Here is a 20094-nt window from a genome sequence, read left to right as displayed (position 1 = left end):
CTTATATGACACAGACGCATTAGATCGGGCATTATTTTCAAAACAACTTTATTTTTTGGAATTCTTTTTTAAAACTCACTATTTTGGGTCAAAGCTCAAAAAAGTGTAGTTAAGATTTGATCACATGCAACAAAGTCATTACTTGCACAGGAAGATTATTGATTTTAATCGAATAGCCGCCAAAACTGGTCAAGTATTCAACCTAAAGAATTGTGATAGAAACTCAACTCTCGGTCGATCCATCGATCCCAGAACAAGAAGTTGCTCACTCCTCTCCGTATAGCTCCATTAATATTACGCAACCAGACTCCTTTGTATATCTTCTTCAAAACAAACTCTTACCACTTAAACAGCCATGGCAGACTCTGCGCCACCACCATCCTCCCTGGACTCTTATGAGTCCGTCGGCCTCGTCCCTAACCCAGATGGCTCTGTCACTCGCAGTATCGCATTTCCCTCAGTAGCCGCTACTGATGAAACCGCCGCCACCGACTCCGCCGTGGCTTTTTCCAAAGATGTGCCTCTCAACCCCGCCAACAACACCTTTCTCCGCCTCTTCCGGCCTCGTCTTCTTCCTCCAAACACCAAGATTCCCGTCATCTTGTACTTTCATGGAGGTGGGTTCGTTCTCGCCAGCGTCTCTGCTCTGCCTTTCCATGAAACTTGCAACTCCATGGCAGCTAAGGTTCCAGCTCTGGTCCTGTCCCTTGAGTACCGTCTCGCGCCGGAGCACCGTCTCCCGGCGGCCTACGAAGACGCCGTCGAAGCCATCATGTGGGTCAGGAGCCAGGCGGCTGCGGAGATCGACGGCGGTGAGCCGTGGCTGAGAAAGTACGCTGATTTTTCCGAGTGCTTTTTGATGGGGGGCAGTGCAGGAGCAAACATAGTGTTCCACGCAGGTGTACGTGCACTTGATGCTGATCTTGGGGCGATGAAGATCCAAGGGCTGATACTGAATCAGCCCTACTTCGGTGGGGTGGAGAGGACCGAATCGGAACTGAGACTGGCGGACGATCGGATCGTGCCGTTGCCGGCGAACGATCTGCTATGGGCACTTGCATTGCCCGACGGCGCTGATCGTGATCATGAGTACAGTAATCCTCTGTCGGGAGGGTCCTACCAGGAGAAGATCGGACGGCTACAGAATTGTCTGGTGATAGGGTACAGTGGAGATCCACTGATTGACAGACAGAGGAGGGTTGTGAAGATGATGGAGACTCGTGGGGTGCACGTGGTGGCGAAATTCAAAGATGGCGGCCACCATGGCATAGAGTGCTATGATCCCTCACACGCTGAAGCCATGGATGATGATGTCAAGGATTTCATTGACTGCACGCTCCATAATTTTGACCCAAAGCATTAACAAATTGGATTTTCATTTTAGATCAAATAAATTTTCAGACAGAAGGTTCATGGAGTGTATTAATTATTTGTTTATCTCTATTTTAATACAACATATTAAAATGGCATAAGAAGCTATATCACCAAGTGGGGAAAAAACATCATTTTCTTGGGAAACAAACACACCTATACTTTGAAGGGGAGAGGATATCTCTCACAGTTGCTGGTGTGGTCCACATGGTTGAAAAATGATATGGATCCATCTTACATAAATTTGGATGGATCTCGAAAAAAACACTTGGCCAAAAAAGAAAGTTGTTGATTAATTTGAAAACCTGATTGATTCGATTTCTGTCTACCCGCTGCCTCACTACATACCCTGTAAGCACTTCTAACGTTTTGGAGTTGGTGGGTGTACATTGAGGGGCTTTCGATCCGGACTTGCCAATCTAACCAAAGCCCTCATAATATTCTTCTGAATCCTTTTTAATTTTTTCATTTTATTTTACGTTTTCTTTTTATTTTATTTTTTAAATCTTTCGTAAACAAAAAATAACCAATAAAAATAAATAAATAAATAAATAAGAATTTTTTTAAAAAATTTCTCTTATTTGATTATCGATGGAATAATTAATGGAGAGAAAATTAAATTACACATTAAAATATTTAGCTCCATCTCTTTTGTATTTTTTTTCCTTACATTTTATTTGAATTTTTCTTTGAGCCAAACATAATCTAAGTGTTAGAGAGAATTATCTATTTATTCAATTTTTTTCTTTTTAAAAAATAGAGAATCCTTTTATGAGAAAGAGAAGAAAATAAACATATAATGATCTTTAACAAGTTTTTAAGTTAAAATTTTTTATAAACTAAGGATCTCTCTTAGGAATGATAATAAGACAAACTTTTCGAGTACTTGTCTTATTCCTGATAGAACGAGTTTGAAATTTAAATAAATAGGTTTAAGGTGAGTTTATGATTTTTTTTTTTTTTAAATTTGGAATATGTTCAGGGTGGGTTCATGTATTGTCTTATCTCACCCCAATCAGTCATAATTATATATAAAATTAATTTTAATTTACTTATTTTTAATATAAGTTATAAAATCAATAATAACAATAAAACACTTTTCAATAAAATAAGTTTTAAAAAATTATAAAATTTTAATTGTTCTGTCCCCCGCCTATTTAATTTTTTTAATGAGATGAGGATGATAATTATTTTCAATAAACAATACAAGGTTGGGATGGGTGCAACCCATCTTGAGTTCGTCACGTTGTCATCCTTGATTCTATATATCTTCTATTTTATGAGAAAGAAAATAAATTAATTAAATAAGCATACAACGATCTTCAACAAGTTTTAAGTTAAAATTTTGTACAAATGAGGGATCTCTTTATATATATATATATATATATATATAAAACTCTTTCTTCGTTGATTCAAGTGTGGTCTTCATAAGCTAAGAAACGAATACGTACATTTCTCAAGGCCAAGATCAAATTGAACACAACAAAAGATCAAAATGAAGCCTAGTTGTCGTTTGCCTACACCCTAGATTAAAAAACATGTGGTTGCCACCCTTAATCAAAGATCAAAGTTACATTAACATAATTGAAATCAAATCTAATTAGGAGGTATGAAAGATCGAACCCACACCTTAAAGTTTTTCGAATTGTTAGAAATTGATTTTGGGCACTATTTTTCTTGCTCTTTACTTTTGGAGGACGTGGCATGGAATGTAGATGAGTTTGTTCCTTGTGGCATGGTAGGAAAAGGTGGCAACTTGCTGGGCCTTGCCACCTAGGCTAATGGACGGACCAGGGCCCATATAGCAATGTGATACCATACTCTATGATATGATGTGAAATCATGTACATAAAAATATGTAACATAAAATGCTAAAATTAATTGAATCAAATTTATGATAATATCACGAGCAAGTAAATTAATAAATACATGCATGATGTGTTTTTGTATCGCAATTATTTCAATTACCTAGTAAAATACTTCTAAAATCACGTATGAATGAACATGCAATTAAGAAAATATGGTATTTCAAATGGAATTAGAAAAGTCTACGCTACCAAAGAGGTGTCATAACACGTTCTATTTCTATTATTCATGCTTCAATAACCTTTTTTGCATCATGATCACATTTTTCATAATTTGATCAAATCACAACACTTACTTCAATTTTAAATCTATTATTCTTACCTCCGACATAACCTAAAATAAGATCTCAATTATCTAAACAACCTCGAAACATATTAATTATTAGAAAATGAATTCATTTTTGTTCTTTTATTCACTTAAAAGTGATTGTAGACAACCCTACTAAAACGTGTGTTTTTAATTTGATGGCAAAGACCGACCATCAAATTAAGACAGGCAGCCTTGGGCATAGGAAGAGGTCAGCCAAGAAATATTCAACGTTAATAAATGTACAGAAAATGAACCCTGATTCAATGGGTCAAAACCTTACTAATCCTAGACTCACGCCCAGCCCAAGCAGCCCAGAATATTTGCCTCTGCATGGCTGCATGAAAAATATTTTTGGTACAACAAACAACCCCACAACTCTTCTAGTTTTTCCTTAGCTGAATAATATTCTCCGATCATTGTTACAGCCATGTCCAAATTCGACCCATATGAACACCTCAACATCTCTCCCAACCCCGATGGCACCCTCACTCGCCTCACCAACGTTCCGGTGGTGCCCACAACATTAGATGAGGATTCCGGCGTGGTCGCCGTCTCAAAGGATCTTCCACTCAACCCCGAGAAGAAAACTTGGGTCCGACTCTTCCGACCCACCAAGCTACCTTCCAATGACAACGAAGTTGCCAGAATTCCGATCATCCTCTACTTCCATGGCGGTGGGTGGTTCAGGTTTCAAGCTTCCGACCCAGTTGTTCACGAAAGAGGCACTCACTTCGCGAGTCAAACCCCGGCCATCTGCGTCTCCGTCAACTTCCGTCTAGCCCCGGAAGCTCGGCTTCCGGCACAGTACGAGGACGCTGTTGAGGCACTTCTATGGATTAAGAAACAAGCGTTGGATCCCAACGGGGAGAAATGGTTGAGAGATTACGGAGACTTTTCGAGGACTTACCTCTACGGGTGCAGCAACGGCGCAAACATTACATTCAATCTGGGTTTACGAAGTTTGGATATGGATCTGGAGCCTCTGAAAATCGGAGGGCTTGTGATAAATCAACCCATGTTCAGTGGCATCCAGAGAACAAAATCGGAACTGCGTTTCGCGGCCGACCAGTTGCTCCCTTTGCCGGTGTTGGATTTGATGTGGGAGTTGGCTTTGCCGAAGGGGGCTGATCGGAACCACAGATACTGCAACCCGATGGTGGACGGACATCACCTGAAATTGCTTCCTAGGTTGTATAGGTGTCTGGTGATCGGGTATGGAGGTGACCCCATGATCGATCGGCAACAAGACTTCGTGCAAATGCTGGTGCTGAATGGGGTTATGGTGGAAGCTCGATTCGATGATGTGGGGTTCCACGGAATCGATCTGGTGGACCCTCGCCGCTCGGCGGTGGTGATGAACATGGTGAAGGAGTTCATTTGGTCTGCTCCGGCCAAGTGATATCAATATGTTGATAATGGATCATTAGTTTGAAATCTTAAGCATTTTTTTTCCTTCTTTTTCTTCTCTTTTTTCCTCTCTAATTAATTTCCCTAACATATTATGATTTAATTCAACTGTAATTTGCAAAATAAAGGATTTCATTTCATGGATACTTCATGCAATGAAGGATTTTCTTGCGTGTCATATTTTATGAATTAAAATTAGTGTTTAGTATGTTTTATTTCATTTTTTTTTTCTTCTTTCGGTAACGTCATATCATCAATGCAATTTTCGATATATAGAACTTTTAATTTAGGCCTTTGACGTGCATAAAGGAAGGCTTCAATGCAAAAACATAAAGATTAACTATAGATACAAGTATATTAAGTTTTAAACGTAGTTCGATCATTCATACTTCAACTCACATATTAAAGAAGATTACACTATATTATAGAAAATATTGTCAATATTGTAGAATACAAAAAACAAATATAACTATTGGGCCAAAAACATCCACATTTCTCCACTTTTTGGTATGGACACTATAATCCGCAATCTCTCTCATTCCATCCGCGTTTTTCTACTTTTCCTTATAACTCTATATGTCACATATAATCTTTATAAATTCATTTTCATTTCATAATATTTTCCTTTCATGACATATAATATTTATATACTATGACAACAAAAACTTTAATATAAATAATATTAGTTTAAGAAAAACTAATCTACGCACTAAGAGAAAGAATCATTACATTATATCATAAAGAATAATATAAATGACATAAGTCAGATCTAATTATTAAGTTCCTAAAACATTTTATATTTCACTACTCTTTGTATGTGCACCCTGAGCAATGTGTTAGATCCCATTATTAAGTTCCTAAAACATTTTATGTTTCACCACTCTTTGTGTATACACTCTGAGCAATAAGCCCCTTTGTTCTATCCGATTTCTCTCATTCTTCTTACATTTTTATCCACTAATATATAAACTCATCTCTACTTCATAACTTTTTCCTCTCATGACTTGTTCCCTAATTTTTTTTTTCCTATCTCAATATTCCTAATTTTTTTTATCAGAAAATCTAATACTATAACCACGAATTATTCTATATAATATTTTTTTATTAGAAGAAATTTATATTAATTAAGAATTTGAGATACTTTCCAACACAATAAAATTTTTCCTAATAGCATATAGTTTTACAAATGCATCTTCATCTCATAACATTTTTATATCGTAACTTATAATATTTATAATGATATTTCCTTAAACTTTCCTTATTATATAATGTCAATTAAAGATTTATGACACTTTTTAAAACTTATATACAAAGAATAATGCATGGTTGATGATGAAACTCATTTTACAATGTAGAATCATATAAAAGTATAAATTAAGAGTTCGTTTGATAGTGATTTTAGGAAACACTTTTAATATTTTTAATACTTGAAAAATTTTACTGTGTTAAAAATATTAGAAACACTTTCTATAATTACTCACAAACGCACCCTAAGAGCCCGTTTGGTAATAATTATATGAAGTGTTTTTAATATTTTTAATACTTTAAAAAAAATTTCATTCAAGTATTAAAAATATTAGAAACACTTTTTAGAATTACTCTCAAACGCACTTTAAGAACCTATTTGGTAATGATTCTATGAAGCGCTTTTAATATTTATAATACTTGAAAATTTTTATTATTCAAGTGTTAGAAATGCTAGAAACGTTTTCTAGAATTATTTTCAAATACACTCTAAATTTAGTGATTAAAAGTCTATTTGAGAACTGTTTTTTAGAATAGTTTTATATTTTCCATTATAAAAAAAAAACAAAAAATATGTTTGATAATTAAAAACTATTTTTGTTTTTTGCTCTTAAAAAAAATGCGATTTCAAATAACATTTATTAGTTCTTTTCTACTGTTTCCACTTATTTTCGACAATTGTTTAAAGTAGAATGATTAAAAATAAAACACTAAATATTAAAAACAGTTTTAAAATAATTAAGGTTTCCAAACAAACTTTTTTTTTTACAAAAATCAAAGAATAATTTTTAAAAATTATCCACAAAAAACTATTTTTTATAACCGTCTTAAAAAACCGTTAGCAAACAAGCCTATTATATTTTTTTCTATTCACGTTTTCAATTTTACATGCCCTTGGTCCTAACTAGATACATCATTGAGCTAAATACAAAGAAATGAAACCCAATAAAAAAAAAAAAAAAACATTATTAAAATAAAAATAAAAATAGCATATAACTATTAAAAATAATATTTATAACTATATTATTCGTGGTCAATGAATATATACCATATTAAAAAGTGAACCCATTGATATATATACGAGTAGACTTGTGGATGAAGTTATTGTAAGGATTGTCTCTTTCTGAATGCGCTAGTCTCAATCCAACATTAACATCTAAAAAAGCCACTTTAAGTCTTTATCAAAGGTGTGGAGATTTTTTTAGCTTTACTTTGTCTCTATAATTTCTTTTTTACTTTTCAAAAGATAGGTGCTAGTAACAATCCATTTTTCAAAACAAAATTGCTGATGTGTTTTCCATCAAGATTAATATCTAAAACTGTTTTTGAAAATAGTTATTTTTAAAATTATTTTCAAGTTAAAAAATGCTAGTTCTTCTATACAAAACAAATATTTTTATTATTTTACTTCAAAAAAAATGAAAATATTTTATAAAGATGTTACAAATATTTTTATTGTTTTGCTTTTTGACAATTAACAAAATGTCATTGACCTTTGATAATGATTCCAAGTCAATAAAAAAACAAAGTTGGGTTTAGCTTGATAAAATAATTGGATGCTTTATGTAATTAGTCTAATCTTTTTAGCTTTTCTTTTTATCACAATTATTATTATTTTGGTATTTTCAAAATAATGAATAAAAAATATTGGTTAAAGTATCCATAAGATGTTGCAATCTTCCATAGAATTGCAGTTGGGATTGATAGTTATGTTATGATAAAGTTTATCTTAAATCTTTTTTCATAATCTAAAGTAAAATAAGTTTGGACTAAGCCGGTGTTTGATAAATTTGCTTAAAGACTTAATAATGATTTAATTTAAGTTATTTAGTAAATTAAATATGTTTAATAAAATAACTTAATATTATAACTTATAATGAAGAATAACTTTAAGTATTAAGTCAAAATAATTAACTTGTTCTTAATCTCAAAAGTCTTTTACTTCATTTACTTGTATTTAATATATTTTACAATTATCACTCTACACTCATAACTTAATTTTTATAGTTATTTTGTATTTTTACAATAAGTTGAATATGAATGTTTAACTAATAAATTTATTACTTAATATTAATAAAAATATAAATATTAATTGAAATTAATGGGAAAAATAAAGTCAGCTTGGTGATTATAATAAAATTTAAAGTAATTTTATCAAATAATCTTAATACTTAAAGTAAAATAAATAAATAATAAATTTTAAATTAATAGTTTAATAATAATTTAACTTAAAATTAACTTAAATTATTAAGTAATAAGTATTTAGTTTTATCAAACACTCATTAACTTAAGTTTTCTACCCAATTTCACATAAACATTGATTTTTTTTCTTTTTTTATTTTATATTTATGTTAAGGTATTTTTTTTTTAAAAAAAAAAAATCTTTTACTATATTCTCTTTAACACTTAGAGATGTGAGAAAATTATTATAATTACATTATATTTTCATAGTTCATGAATTTATGATTTTCAAAATATGTAGATTTAACAAGTATTTTTCTAATTATTTTCTATATTTTAGTATAAATTAATTTAAAATAAAAACCCTTGATTTATAACATTATTTATTGTGTTGACCACTCTAATAGAGATAATAAGAGAGATACAAGAAGCTAATTCAATCTATGGAAGCACATTAACCTCACTTTGCCCTTGTAGGAACTTTTTAGGTCAAAAATCTAATAAATCTAAAAACAAGTGAGAATAATAAAAGAATTCCATATTTGAATTTGGAAATCAATAAAATACTATAGCAAAATTTCCTCAATTTTTTTAAAATAATTAATATAAAAATACAACACTTTTCATTACTTGTTTTATTTTTGCATTGAAGTGCTAGTGTTTTAAAAAGACGAAATTATTTTTTATATTAAACTTGCCTTTTGAAAAGACAAATTTACTTTTCTGACTAAATTTGTTTTTAAAAAAGATAAAGTTATTTTTTACTTTAAAATTTTTATATTAAAATTATCATTCGAAAAAATAATTTATCAAATAAAATATCATATAGAAGAATAATTTATGTCTGTATATAACTCAAGATCATCGACTAGAATTCATAATTGACTTTTTAAAAAACCAACAAAAATAGTAATTATTAGATAGTTTTTCTTATATAAGAAAAATTCAAGTCACAATATCATATGATGAACAAATTCAACACTTTTTACCTCAAAAACAAATTGATGTAGGCATTGTTTAGTATAAATAATATTTGTCCATATTGTGTATTACCATGTGAATTTTAAAATTTTGAATAAATTACCACATAAAACAATTGATAATTATAAAAATTATTGAAAAATAATGATGTTTTATTTTATATTTTGATTTATTCTATTGTGTTATAAAATAAAATAATAATAGAAAAGGAATTAGAAGAAAATAGCAAGCATACAATCTCTAACTTAAGGTATGTTTGGGAATCAATTTTGAAAATAATCCTAAAAAATAATTTTAAAAAATGGTCGTATAATATAATATTTTATAGAATAAAAGTATATGTGAAAACTTAAAATGTTTTTGATTTGTTTTTAAAATTTTTAAAAATAATTTTTGTTTTTGATTGTTAAAGGCATTTTTGGAATTTTTTTGTTGGGAAGAAGTGATAAGTGTTCTAAAAAACACTTTTCAAACAAGCCGTTAATTTATTTCCTTAATTTTAAATCCAATTATGGTTAAATAATAAGTAGGAGTAATTAGTAATAGAAAGCGAATATTTTGAGAGAAATTAAAATATTAATAAAGACTCCGGAAAATCTGATCAACTCATCTCTTTCCAAAACTTGTTTCACTGTAAAACGTCATCGAGTATTCTCTCTCTAAAACCTCTCGACTTCGGCTCTTAGAAACCTCGCGGGCATGCACGGCGGTGGAGGCGGAGCACCAGCGCCGCCGCCGTCCAATGGCGGCGAGTATTTGCTACAGTTGCTTCAAAATCCGCACCATCCCCAAGCGTCTGCGGCGGCGGCGGCGGCACGTACTCCTCAGGCTACGACTAGAGTCCCGGTTCCATCTTCGCCGCTGCAATCTCTCTCCCTTGATCCGGCTGTTGCAGCTGTGGGCCCAGCCGTGCCGTTTCCGACCTTGCCGTCCAACGGCTACGATCTCCCGCATCCTTGGGCGAATCCACCCAATTACTTAATCCAAGGATTGGCCCAAAACCCTTGGCCTCCCCAGACTCCTCAATTTATTGGTGATCGCGAATTGTTGGGCGAAGATGGTCGGAGATTAGGGTTTGATGTGAGAGGGAAAACGGTTCAGCATCAGCAGCACCACAAGCTCATGTTTGGTTCTTTCCCTTGCGAAATTCAGAATCACGGGGGTTTGGTGAATGGAAAATCTTTGGAAAATCCGATTCCGGGAGCTATTAGGGAGCCCTTGGTGGGGAAATTCGATGCTTTGAAGAACCACAAAATGGGTTTAGATCCAATTTGGAATTTGAATTCGCATCATAATGCATCTCAACAAGAGCAAGAACGGAGAACTGTTGGTTGGGGAACACACCAGCAAGGTGAGTTTTCGCGGTCCGGCCCGCCACCAGGGTTTCCGAGCAAAGCGAGAGCAGTGGGGAATTGTGATTCTGGGATATTGAGGAGGGGTTTAGAGGATAAGGTGAATAAAGGGAATGTTACCGCAAATGATTATGATGAGAAAGTGAGGAGATTGTCACCTCGACATGTTGACAATCATGGCAATGCTTCTGCTCAGCTGGGGCTAACTGGGCAGCTTGAACACCCTGGCCCTCTTTTGGCATCAGATATTGAAGAGTGTTTATTGAATTTGGGTGCTGAGATTGATGGAGTTGGGGATAGAGTTAGGCATCAAAAGCAGGGAATGAGGAGGGAAGGACAAGGAAATCTAGATGATTTGAGTGAAGAGATGACTGGGTCTTTAGTGCTTGAGGATGGATCTCAGGACAAGAATGACACGAACCAACACCATAATTCTCGCAATAGGGTAAGATTTTCTTTTTCTTTTTTTTCTTTTTGCCTTCTATTGCTTTCAGTTTTACGTTTAACGTTACTTTTGACTTCCATAAGAATCCATAACCATTTGTCATTAGTGGAACACCTGGTTTAGAAAAAAAAATTTGTAATTTATATGGAAACAAACAAGAAACTTGTGATAAGAAAAATCAGCTAGAAATTTAGATGAAGTCATTGTTTTGTTGTTGTTGTTGTCAAATGATAGAATGTAATCTTCATTAATGACACAAAGGTTTTGGAAACTTTAGGTAATAATTAAAGGAACCTTGCAGATATTTGTGGGAAAAATGTTTCGGGTGGCTTTTTCTGGAGGTTCCATAAGGTTTTCCCCTAAAATTTCAAAATGTTTATTCCCAGTTTCCAAGGAATATGTTTCCTTTGTAAATTTGAGTTTCCAGGAAACTATGGAATCCACAAATTAATTTCACTTTCAAAGAAATTAAAGTTCAAATTTGGGTCGAAGTCTGAATTCTTTCTTATCCTATAATTATGCTTGAATACTTTCACTAAACCTCTGGGGAGGTTAATGGAATTTTCCTAGAACTTTTCAACCACTACTCATAAGGTATGCCCCATCATTAACCTGAGTGATAAGCTGGATAAAATTGTGAACTCCTTTTTGAATGTTCCCTTGCTTGAAGTTCCCTGAACTGTATCAATCGAGTTTTTTTTCTAATATGGTCCCTTGCGTTTCTTCAGGATTTCAGATCAGACACCAGAGGACAGCGGATGCTTAGCCAGAGAGTGAGGAATTTAAAAAGGCATATGGAATGTCGCAGAGATATAGGCACACTAAATTTTCGTTTTCTTTCAATCTATGAGTCCTTGATACCAGAAGAAGAAGAAAAGGCAAAGCAGAAGCAGTTGTTGACATTATTAGAAAAACTAGTGAGCAAAGAATGGCCTAAGGCTCAGCTGTTTCTTTATGGATCATGTGCTAACTCATTTGGGGTTTCTAAAAGTGATATTGATGTTTGCCTTGCAATTGATGATGCTGATATTAACAAGTCTGAGTTCTTGTTGAAGTTGGCAGATATTTTGCAGTCAGATAATCTCCAGAATGTGCAGGTAAAAATTCAGAATCTTATTTATTTTCTTTATTTCGTTCTTTTTTTTATTTTTTATTTTATCAAACGAGTAATTTATTGATTCATGAATCAAGATTACAATAAGGATGAAAATTTTTTTGATAAGTAAAAATAGGATCAAATAGCATCCAGATTTTTTTATTTTTTACTTTTTAAAGAAAAACTGCATCACAACCAAACCGTCCACCCACAGAAGGGAAAAAAACAGATAGAAGTAGGTACAAACAGATGCTTACGAGGGCATTTACTCCCTGTTATAGTCCTTTAGAAGGTGAAACACTTTGCTTGGCTAACCTATTTGCTAATTGGTTAGCCAACCAAGGATCCAGTAGAAGGAACAATCCAAATTACTGGATAAGTCAAGGATTTTTTGAATCCAAGTATCCCATTTTCAAGGTCCATGCATCTTCTTAGAGATTTAAGAGACAGCTGTAGTTGAGTCACCTTACACTAGTATGTTATTAAAACCCTAGAAGCAGCCAAAGACAGACTTTCCAGCCAAGTTAACAACTTTACCTCTATAGTACTAGCCTTCACCAGCAGTTTTGGACAAAGCTCTACCTCCTGGACTCTCATTATCTCTAACAACTCCTACAATGGCTAGCTAGCCTGGATTTCCCTAAGAGTAACCATCACAATTTAACTTTGGAACAGATGTTTTTCTGCATTGCATGCATCTCATTGTTTGTTGTATTCACATAACAACTAGATCTCTAAGATAACGTGATTGCATTCACTAGGGAGGTAGAAAACTTGGAAGAAATAGGCACTTATAGGGAGGAAAAGAAGAAAACCATATCCCACAAATGCTTAATGGATCTCCATTTGTACTTGAAAATCTTGCATGCCTTCTCTAGCCAAATTACCCGAAGTAAGGCTATAGTAGCCATGGGCCCCACCTTCCATATGGTCTTACTTTATTACCTCCAAATACCAAGAATGTAACTGAGGAATTTTATGTACTGTTGCTTCTCCTAGATGAGGCATAGTTTTTCTTCATAAGGAATGATTTTAGAGTAAGTCCCCCTAGGCCTTTTTGTTTTCCCTTTTCTTTTCCTTCTTGATTGGAAAGTTATATATATGTGCATGCACATACAAAGAAGGTTGCAAATCTTGCGCACAAGAGGTATACAAAAAGCACTCAAATGTGAATAATGTATAACTACACAGAAATCCCTACCATAGCTTAAGCTTCTCCTATACAATCATTTAATTCTAATAAAGAAAGATTATCAATCTCGAAGGGATCCTCGGACCACTTAAATAAGGACTGGAAGAACCACTCTTTCAAAGGATGCTTTACAGGTTCTTGTTGTTCTGCCCTTTCCCAAAACTTCAAACCAAGCATAATAGTGTTATTCTCCACAAGTTCTTATGTCACTCATGAAGCTTCCATACCATACAAGGATTGGGAGTCCAAATAAGAACAATAAGTGCCACAAAATGTGGAACTTTTCCAGTGGGTTGAAGATGTGATTAGTCAGCTCTTTTCTTTTCTTGCATAATGGCTTCAAGACAAGCATAATGGAATCATTTTCCACAATTTCTCATGTCTCTCACTCATGAAGCTTCCTTGCCACCTAAAAATTGTATTCTTTACCAAGCAAGGAAGTAACCATGGAAGTCCAAATAAGGATAAAATTAAGTGCCACAAGATGCAAGCCTTTCCCCAATGGCAAGGATGTGATTGGTGGACTCTATTCTTGTCTTGTGTAATGGGGCTAGAGCAAGCATAATGGGGTCATTCTCCACAGTTTCTCATGTTTCTCGCTCACGAAGTGTCCAATCCACCTAAAAGTTGTATCCTTTACTAACCAAGGAAGTAGCCATGGGAGTCCAAATAAGGATAACAACAGTGGCACAAGATGCAAATCTTTCCCCAATGGGTGAGGATGTGGTTGGTCAACTCCTTTCCTTTCTTGCATAGGCAACAATGATTAACCAGAGACTGATCCTTTCTCATGGGTAAGTCCCAGAAACTTCTCACACTTTTCATCCTAGGCAAGGAAATCAACCTTCAGACAAGCCATTGAACCCTAACCCCTTTCCAGTATACTGACTCAAAGTGCTCGAATGTAAAGACTCACATGAAGAATCTAACATAAAACCCTCATTCCTGCCACTCTTTTATGTCAAATATCCCCACAACACCCTCTAAAAACCTTCACTTAATATGATGAAAGGATCAATTCCACCATCTCTAACTCCTAAAACATGAAGGCTTCTGAAAGATTCTAGTGACCTTGACAGCCCTTTCTCAAACCATAAATGCACTATTTAAGCTTCATTTTGTAGGGCCATATTGAATAGAATAGGAAACCTCTCTTTGAATAGAGAATCCCATAGACCTAGAACTTACACCTGAACCCATTGCCTATTGAAACTCATGTTCTATAATAAAGCACATCCTGCTCTCTCTAATAGCTTTCAAGAGCCCCAGAATGCACCCCCACATACCATCCCTCTCCATTATTGCAATCTCTAGAACCACTTGCCTAGAAGAGGCTAATTAAGCACTAATGGGTTTCTTAGGGCTTGTTTGGAAATGTTTTCAAAAATACTCTAAAAATCAGATGTTAGGAATAGTTCTTAAGAATGGTTTTTCATTGTTTTTAGGATCAAAATTTCGTTTGGAAACTCAACCATGAAACATGGTTTTTTGGCTTGTGTTGGTGAAGGCACTATGCACTTAATTACAATACAAAAGCTTCCATCCTATTCACAGTGTTTGCTATTATTTTTCAGAACACTTCACGAAAATACTTTAAAACACCTCAATTTTTTTTCTAAAAAATCATCCTGCTTTTAGAATAAATTCTCAAAAAGTTGTTTTTAGTTCAAATTTGTCAAGTGTATTTTTGAAGTTGGAAAACTGGTTTTTGTTTCTAAAGAATAGAAAATGGTTTTTAAGAACATTTTGCAAACAATCCCTTAGCCTCACAGAAGGGAGCAAGTCTTTTAGAAACAATAATTGTGATATTTCAATCATATCTATACTCTACCACTAGTAAAGCCCCTCACAATGCTCTTGAACTATGAAAAATGTCTATCAGAGTCTTGTTGACAAGATCAGAAAACTTGAATGTGGAATACAAAATTTAATACAACAACTCCACTTTTGATGAAAGGCCATCCTACTTATTATCATTGAACAGAGAAGATCCCTGTTCACATGGTTGTACACCTTTCAGTCCTGTTTGGCACATTGTTTTAACTGCCTAAGAACTCTTTAGACTCTTTAAAGAGCTTTACAGGTGTATTTATTGTATATTAAAAAATTCTAAACCCTCACTATCAGCCTTCCCAAGAGCTTAAGGGCCACTTCTTCAATGTTATGCCTTCTAACATAAGAATCTGAGTATAGCATCTGGAAGAAATTTGACAACCACTGATTGATCTCCTGAGCCTCAGAAAGCTAGACACCATTCATCCTGAGCAGACTTTTAATTTATTTTTTGATTTTTTTATCTTTTTTGATCGGCCTCAACCTAATCCTTTTAATGGAGCTATATTGTCAGCATGAAAACCCTGAATTGATCTCCTGAGCCTCAGAAAGCTAGACACCATTCACCCTGAGGCTTTTAATGAAGTTATATCCTCAGTGAGACACCATTCACTTTGAGCCTTTTTATGAAGTTTCATCTTCAGTGGGCGCATTAGCCAGTTGATGTAGAATTTTCACTGCCATTAGGTCTTGTCCTCTTTATCATACTTCCTGGCCTGACTCTTTAGGTTCTCCAATAACTAAAGCTCTTGCTTAGACAATTATCTTGAATGATGTTAACATTTCATAACATGCTCTAGAAAAGTGGGATTTTCTCCAGAAGTTTGGCATTGGATTGTATCCAAGGTGGCTAGTTTATCATTGAGAACTTTTCTAGTATTATCTTATTTCTCTTGATGCTGCCCTTTCTTTTTTTATGAGGCTAATTGTTGTTGGGGTTTCTAACAGCATTAGTTCATAGATGTTGGATTTCCACAGAAGTTTCTCATGGACCTAATAATTTCTTTTGTTTACAGGCGCTGACACGTGCAAGGGTTCCCATAGTGAAGCTTAAGGATCCAGTAACTGGAATCTCATGTGACATATGCATAAACAATGTTTTAGCTGTGGTAAACACGAAGCTTCTCCGGGATTATGCACAAATAGATGTCAGGCTACGTCAGTTGGCTTTTATTGTGAAACATTGGGCCAAGTCAAGAGGAGTCAATGAGACATACCAAGGAACCCTATCTAGCTATGCGTAAGCTCTCCTTCAAATTAATTCTTGACTTTTGAAGTTAGAAAGTTTAGTAAAGCTAGCATCATAGACATCAGTGATGGTCCTCATAAGGTGCCTTGACCCTGTTATGTTATGAGTGAAAGCACAAGGTCAATGGTAGTCAATTCAGGTAAAGGACTCACTCATGGCCTATGGCTATGCTTTTCTCAAATCACACTGGTGCTATGGTAATAACGTCTGATGAGGTGATGAGTCTCATGGATGTTTATGTCCTCACTATCAGATCCTCATCAACTAATAGTTCTATTTGCTTTTCAGGTATGTTTTAATGTGCATTCATTTCTTACAGCAGTGTAAACCAGCTATTCTCCCTTGCTTACAGGTGTGTATTGTCATTTTTCTTCTTGATTTTCAATATCCAGATCATCAGTTTGTTATCAAGATGGTTCTGTTCATGTGTTTTGATAATGGTGCTGAGATTTGTTTTCAATTATATTCCTGTGATGCTATTCTTTAAACAGCTGTCTGAAAAACCTAAAGATAAAAGGAGTTTTTCTGTTTGGTTTTCTAATTCATTCAAACAAATATATCATGAGAATGGCGCCATTTGAATAAGAGTGCCATGAAGACAACCATTGGTGAAAATTGAGACCACATCATTTGTTGAGACCTAAAATGATTCTGTTTGGTTTTCTAATTCATTCAAACAAATACATCATGAGAATGGTGCCATTTGAATAAGAGTGCCACGAAGACAATCATTGGTGAAAATTGAGACCACATCATTTGTTGAGACCTAAAATGGTCCTCTACTTGTGAGTAATTGTCTAGATCCACTCGCCCCTGGCCACCCTGCCCCCCTCCCCTCCATTTTTTTTTTTAATAGGCAAACAGAAAATATATTTAACACAGCCTAAGAAATGGGTGCACCAAAGTATACTTTCGAGTTATTGTCTTGTTTCAAGTGCTATCAGAAACAAGGTGAACATACACAAGACATAGTAAAATGCCATCCATGGGATGCTTAGAAACAACCTAGATATTGCTTCATTCTGCTCTGATGATTTTGCGGCTGTTCACTCATGAAAAGTTTATATGAATGGCTCCTCTGTTCCCATAATATATTAAGCGATTATTGCAAAAGTTTATAATTTCTATTGCCTCTAATTTTGTACCATTTATGAACCCATTTGGGTGAATGCCTATATAAAGTCGAGTCTTCCGTTCCTTGACCTGGTCCATAATTTCTTGATCACTAAATCCATCTGCTATTTTTGTTTGCTTATGCTTGGTAGCCTAATCATCCAGTGACACCATACATTGGGGTTTTTTTGGCATTGTTTCTGTTTTCCTCAAGTAAACTCTCATTTGCCATTTGGTTGTTGAGATAATATGGGTTTAAATAGAAGACATTGAAAAAAATATTGGCTTGTGTATTTTCCTTGACTAGCTTAGAAGACCAAACCCCTCCACTTTTAGGATGAGGTGAATTTACTTGTGAGAAACCAAAATTTGATAAAACATGGCATGTGAATTTTATTTTATTTTTTGATCATTTTTCTGAGCAACCAAAAGGGTCAGCGTTCAATGTTGTATCTGTGTTTTATGAGAATCAAGTCAACTCAGCTGTTTGAGTTATATTATGTACATGCCGATACACCATATCCCTGCTTGAAACCTCCAGGCTAGTGTTGCTTGGGTGCATATTTCAAAATATCTATTTTCTACTCTGTTTTATTTAGTTACCTATAAAGCTGATGTTGATTAATGTCAATTCATCTAAGTACCTTTCCCTGGCAACCTGAACTTTTTGAGCTGGTAGTAGCAAAATTGAAATTAGATCTAGAACTGAAAATAGCATCTTGTGCAGCTTTGTGGATGTTTTGAAAAGGCACTTTTGGGGCCCCAATAGCCCTTGACAAAAACAGATGCATTGGCAGTCAAGTAAATGGTGTCCAAAGGCTCACTGATCATTTGATCTGAAATATATTTCCTCTTGTTCATGCTTCAGTTAATACCTTTAGTTAATGTGATTGGCTTTTCTTATAACATCATTTTTTCTTATCCTTGTCAGGGAATGCAGACAACGTACTCCGTCACTGTAGATGATATTCAATGTGCTTTTTTTGATCAAGTGGAAAGACTTCGTCATTTTGGATCCCACAACAAAGAAAGTATCGCACAATTGGTGTGGGCATTCTTCAATTATTGGGCATATCATCATGATTATGCAAATGATGTTATATCTATTCGTACTGGAAGCATAATCAGGTGCGTTACTTATTTTTGTTATCTTTTTTTAACTCTATTCCTGTCATGACTATAATTATGACTATATGAATTTAATGAGTTTGAAGATTGTGATGCCATGTTTCTGTTCTCATGCAAGAATTTCTGAAAACTTAATACACGCATATCTCTATTTATTTTTTCAAGATTCATGCCTTCACATGTGAGTTTCTATTTGTTGTAGGTAATTCTATCATAAATTTGAGTATCAAAAATAATTTTTTTGTTGTTGACTCTTTTTCTGGTAGCTTCTCAATCACAATTTGACACACAGGAGTTTAGAAAAGAACTTTTAGGTTTTGTCATGAACTAAGAATTGCCCTAATTTGGTGGGAATTTAGTGCCAGTACCAAATTGCATGTTGCAGTTTATTAGGGCAAAGAAGTGTTCTGTTGTTTGGAAGGATACATCACTCCGTCATTCTCTTGTTTATGCATTCTGTGTTTTTCAGAAGCAAGCGGGGTTAGTAAGCTCCTTAAATTTATGTGACATTGGATACTTGTATCTGAATAGGATATATTACACTCTTTGCCAAGGCTCTAGATTTCCATTTTGGCATCAAACTTTATCTTGCTTGAAATAAGATTTTCATTGGAGGATGGAGAGTCCACACATGATATGAATCAGCTTTGACCGGCTCACCAGCATAACATCCAAATTTAATTGAAACAAAACCTTTAACTGAGACCTTTCTTTATGGTTGAGCAACTGGTCATTGCCATGTTTATTTGCACAGCAAGCGAGAGAAGGACTGGACAAGGAGAAAAGGGAACGACCGGCATTTGATTTGCATAGAGGACCCGTTTGAGATATCACATGATCTGGGTCGAGTGGTGGACAAGTTCAGCATAAAAGTCCTGAGGGAGGAATTTGAACGTGCTGCCTATATAATGCAGTATGATCCTGATCCCTGTGTGACGCTTTTTGAACCCTATGTCCCAGCCTGACTTGTCCCTTGCTTTGCTTGAGGTTGGTTTAGATGTAATTATGGTAAGATTTTATCAGCATGTATAGAGCCCCTTCCAAGCTTTTATGTTATTGTTATATAGCATGTATTTCAGGTTTTGGTGTTCATGCCAGATCTCCTCCCGATGTAAAAGGAAGAACACTGGTTTATGTAACCTTCTCTGTAATCTGTCATTACAGTTTTTCATGCTTTGAACATGTACTGAGATCCATTGTCAAAACTTTTGGGTTTTCGGATTCTCAAGTATGTCTTCTAAGAGTTGATCTATTGAGATAGTTGAGTAAATAAATAAAGTAATTTGACCACACAGGATCTTCTTTGATGAGGATAAGACCTTAATG

At 34.5% G+C, this 20094-nt stretch overlaps 3 protein-coding genes across 3 annotated transcripts; all 3 read left to right on the top strand.

The window, feature by feature from the left end:
- Positions 1–355: 355 nt before the first annotated feature.
- On the top strand, positions 356–1363 carry LOC100255710 (probable carboxylesterase 8). The gene has a single exon (XM_002277083.4). The coding sequence runs from the start codon at positions 356–358 to the stop codon at positions 1361–1363; it is 1008 nt and encodes a 335-aa protein (XP_002277119.1).
- A 2531-nt stretch (positions 1364–3894) lies between these two features.
- Positions 3895–5036, top strand: LOC100245476 (probable carboxylesterase 9). The gene has a single exon (XM_003633870.4). The coding sequence runs from the start codon at positions 3974–3976 to the stop codon at positions 4943–4945; it is 972 nt and encodes a 323-aa protein (XP_003633918.1). The 5' UTR covers positions 3895–3973; the 3' UTR covers positions 4946–5036.
- A 4904-nt stretch (positions 5037–9940) lies between these two features.
- On the top strand, positions 9941–20058 carry LOC100267790 (UTP:RNA uridylyltransferase 1). Its single transcript, XM_010663296.2, has 6 exons — positions 9941–11157; positions 11886–12254; positions 16295–16518; positions 16816–16879; positions 18572–18768; positions 19523–20058. The coding sequence occupies exons 1-6, from the start codon at positions 10060–10062 to the stop codon at positions 19731–19733; spliced, it is 2163 nt and encodes a 720-aa protein (XP_010661598.1). The 5' UTR covers positions 9941–10059; the 3' UTR covers positions 19734–20058.
- Positions 20059–20094: the final 36 nt, after the last annotated feature.

Source organism: Vitis vinifera, chromosome 15, assembly GCF_030704535.1.
Source record: "Vitis vinifera cultivar Pinot Noir 40024 chromosome 15, ASM3070453v1".
NCBI lineage: Eukaryota > Viridiplantae > Streptophyta > Magnoliopsida > Vitales > Vitaceae > Vitis > Vitis vinifera.
The sequence above is the reverse complement of the archived record's forward strand: the minus strand, read 5'-3'. Positions and strand labels throughout refer to the sequence as shown.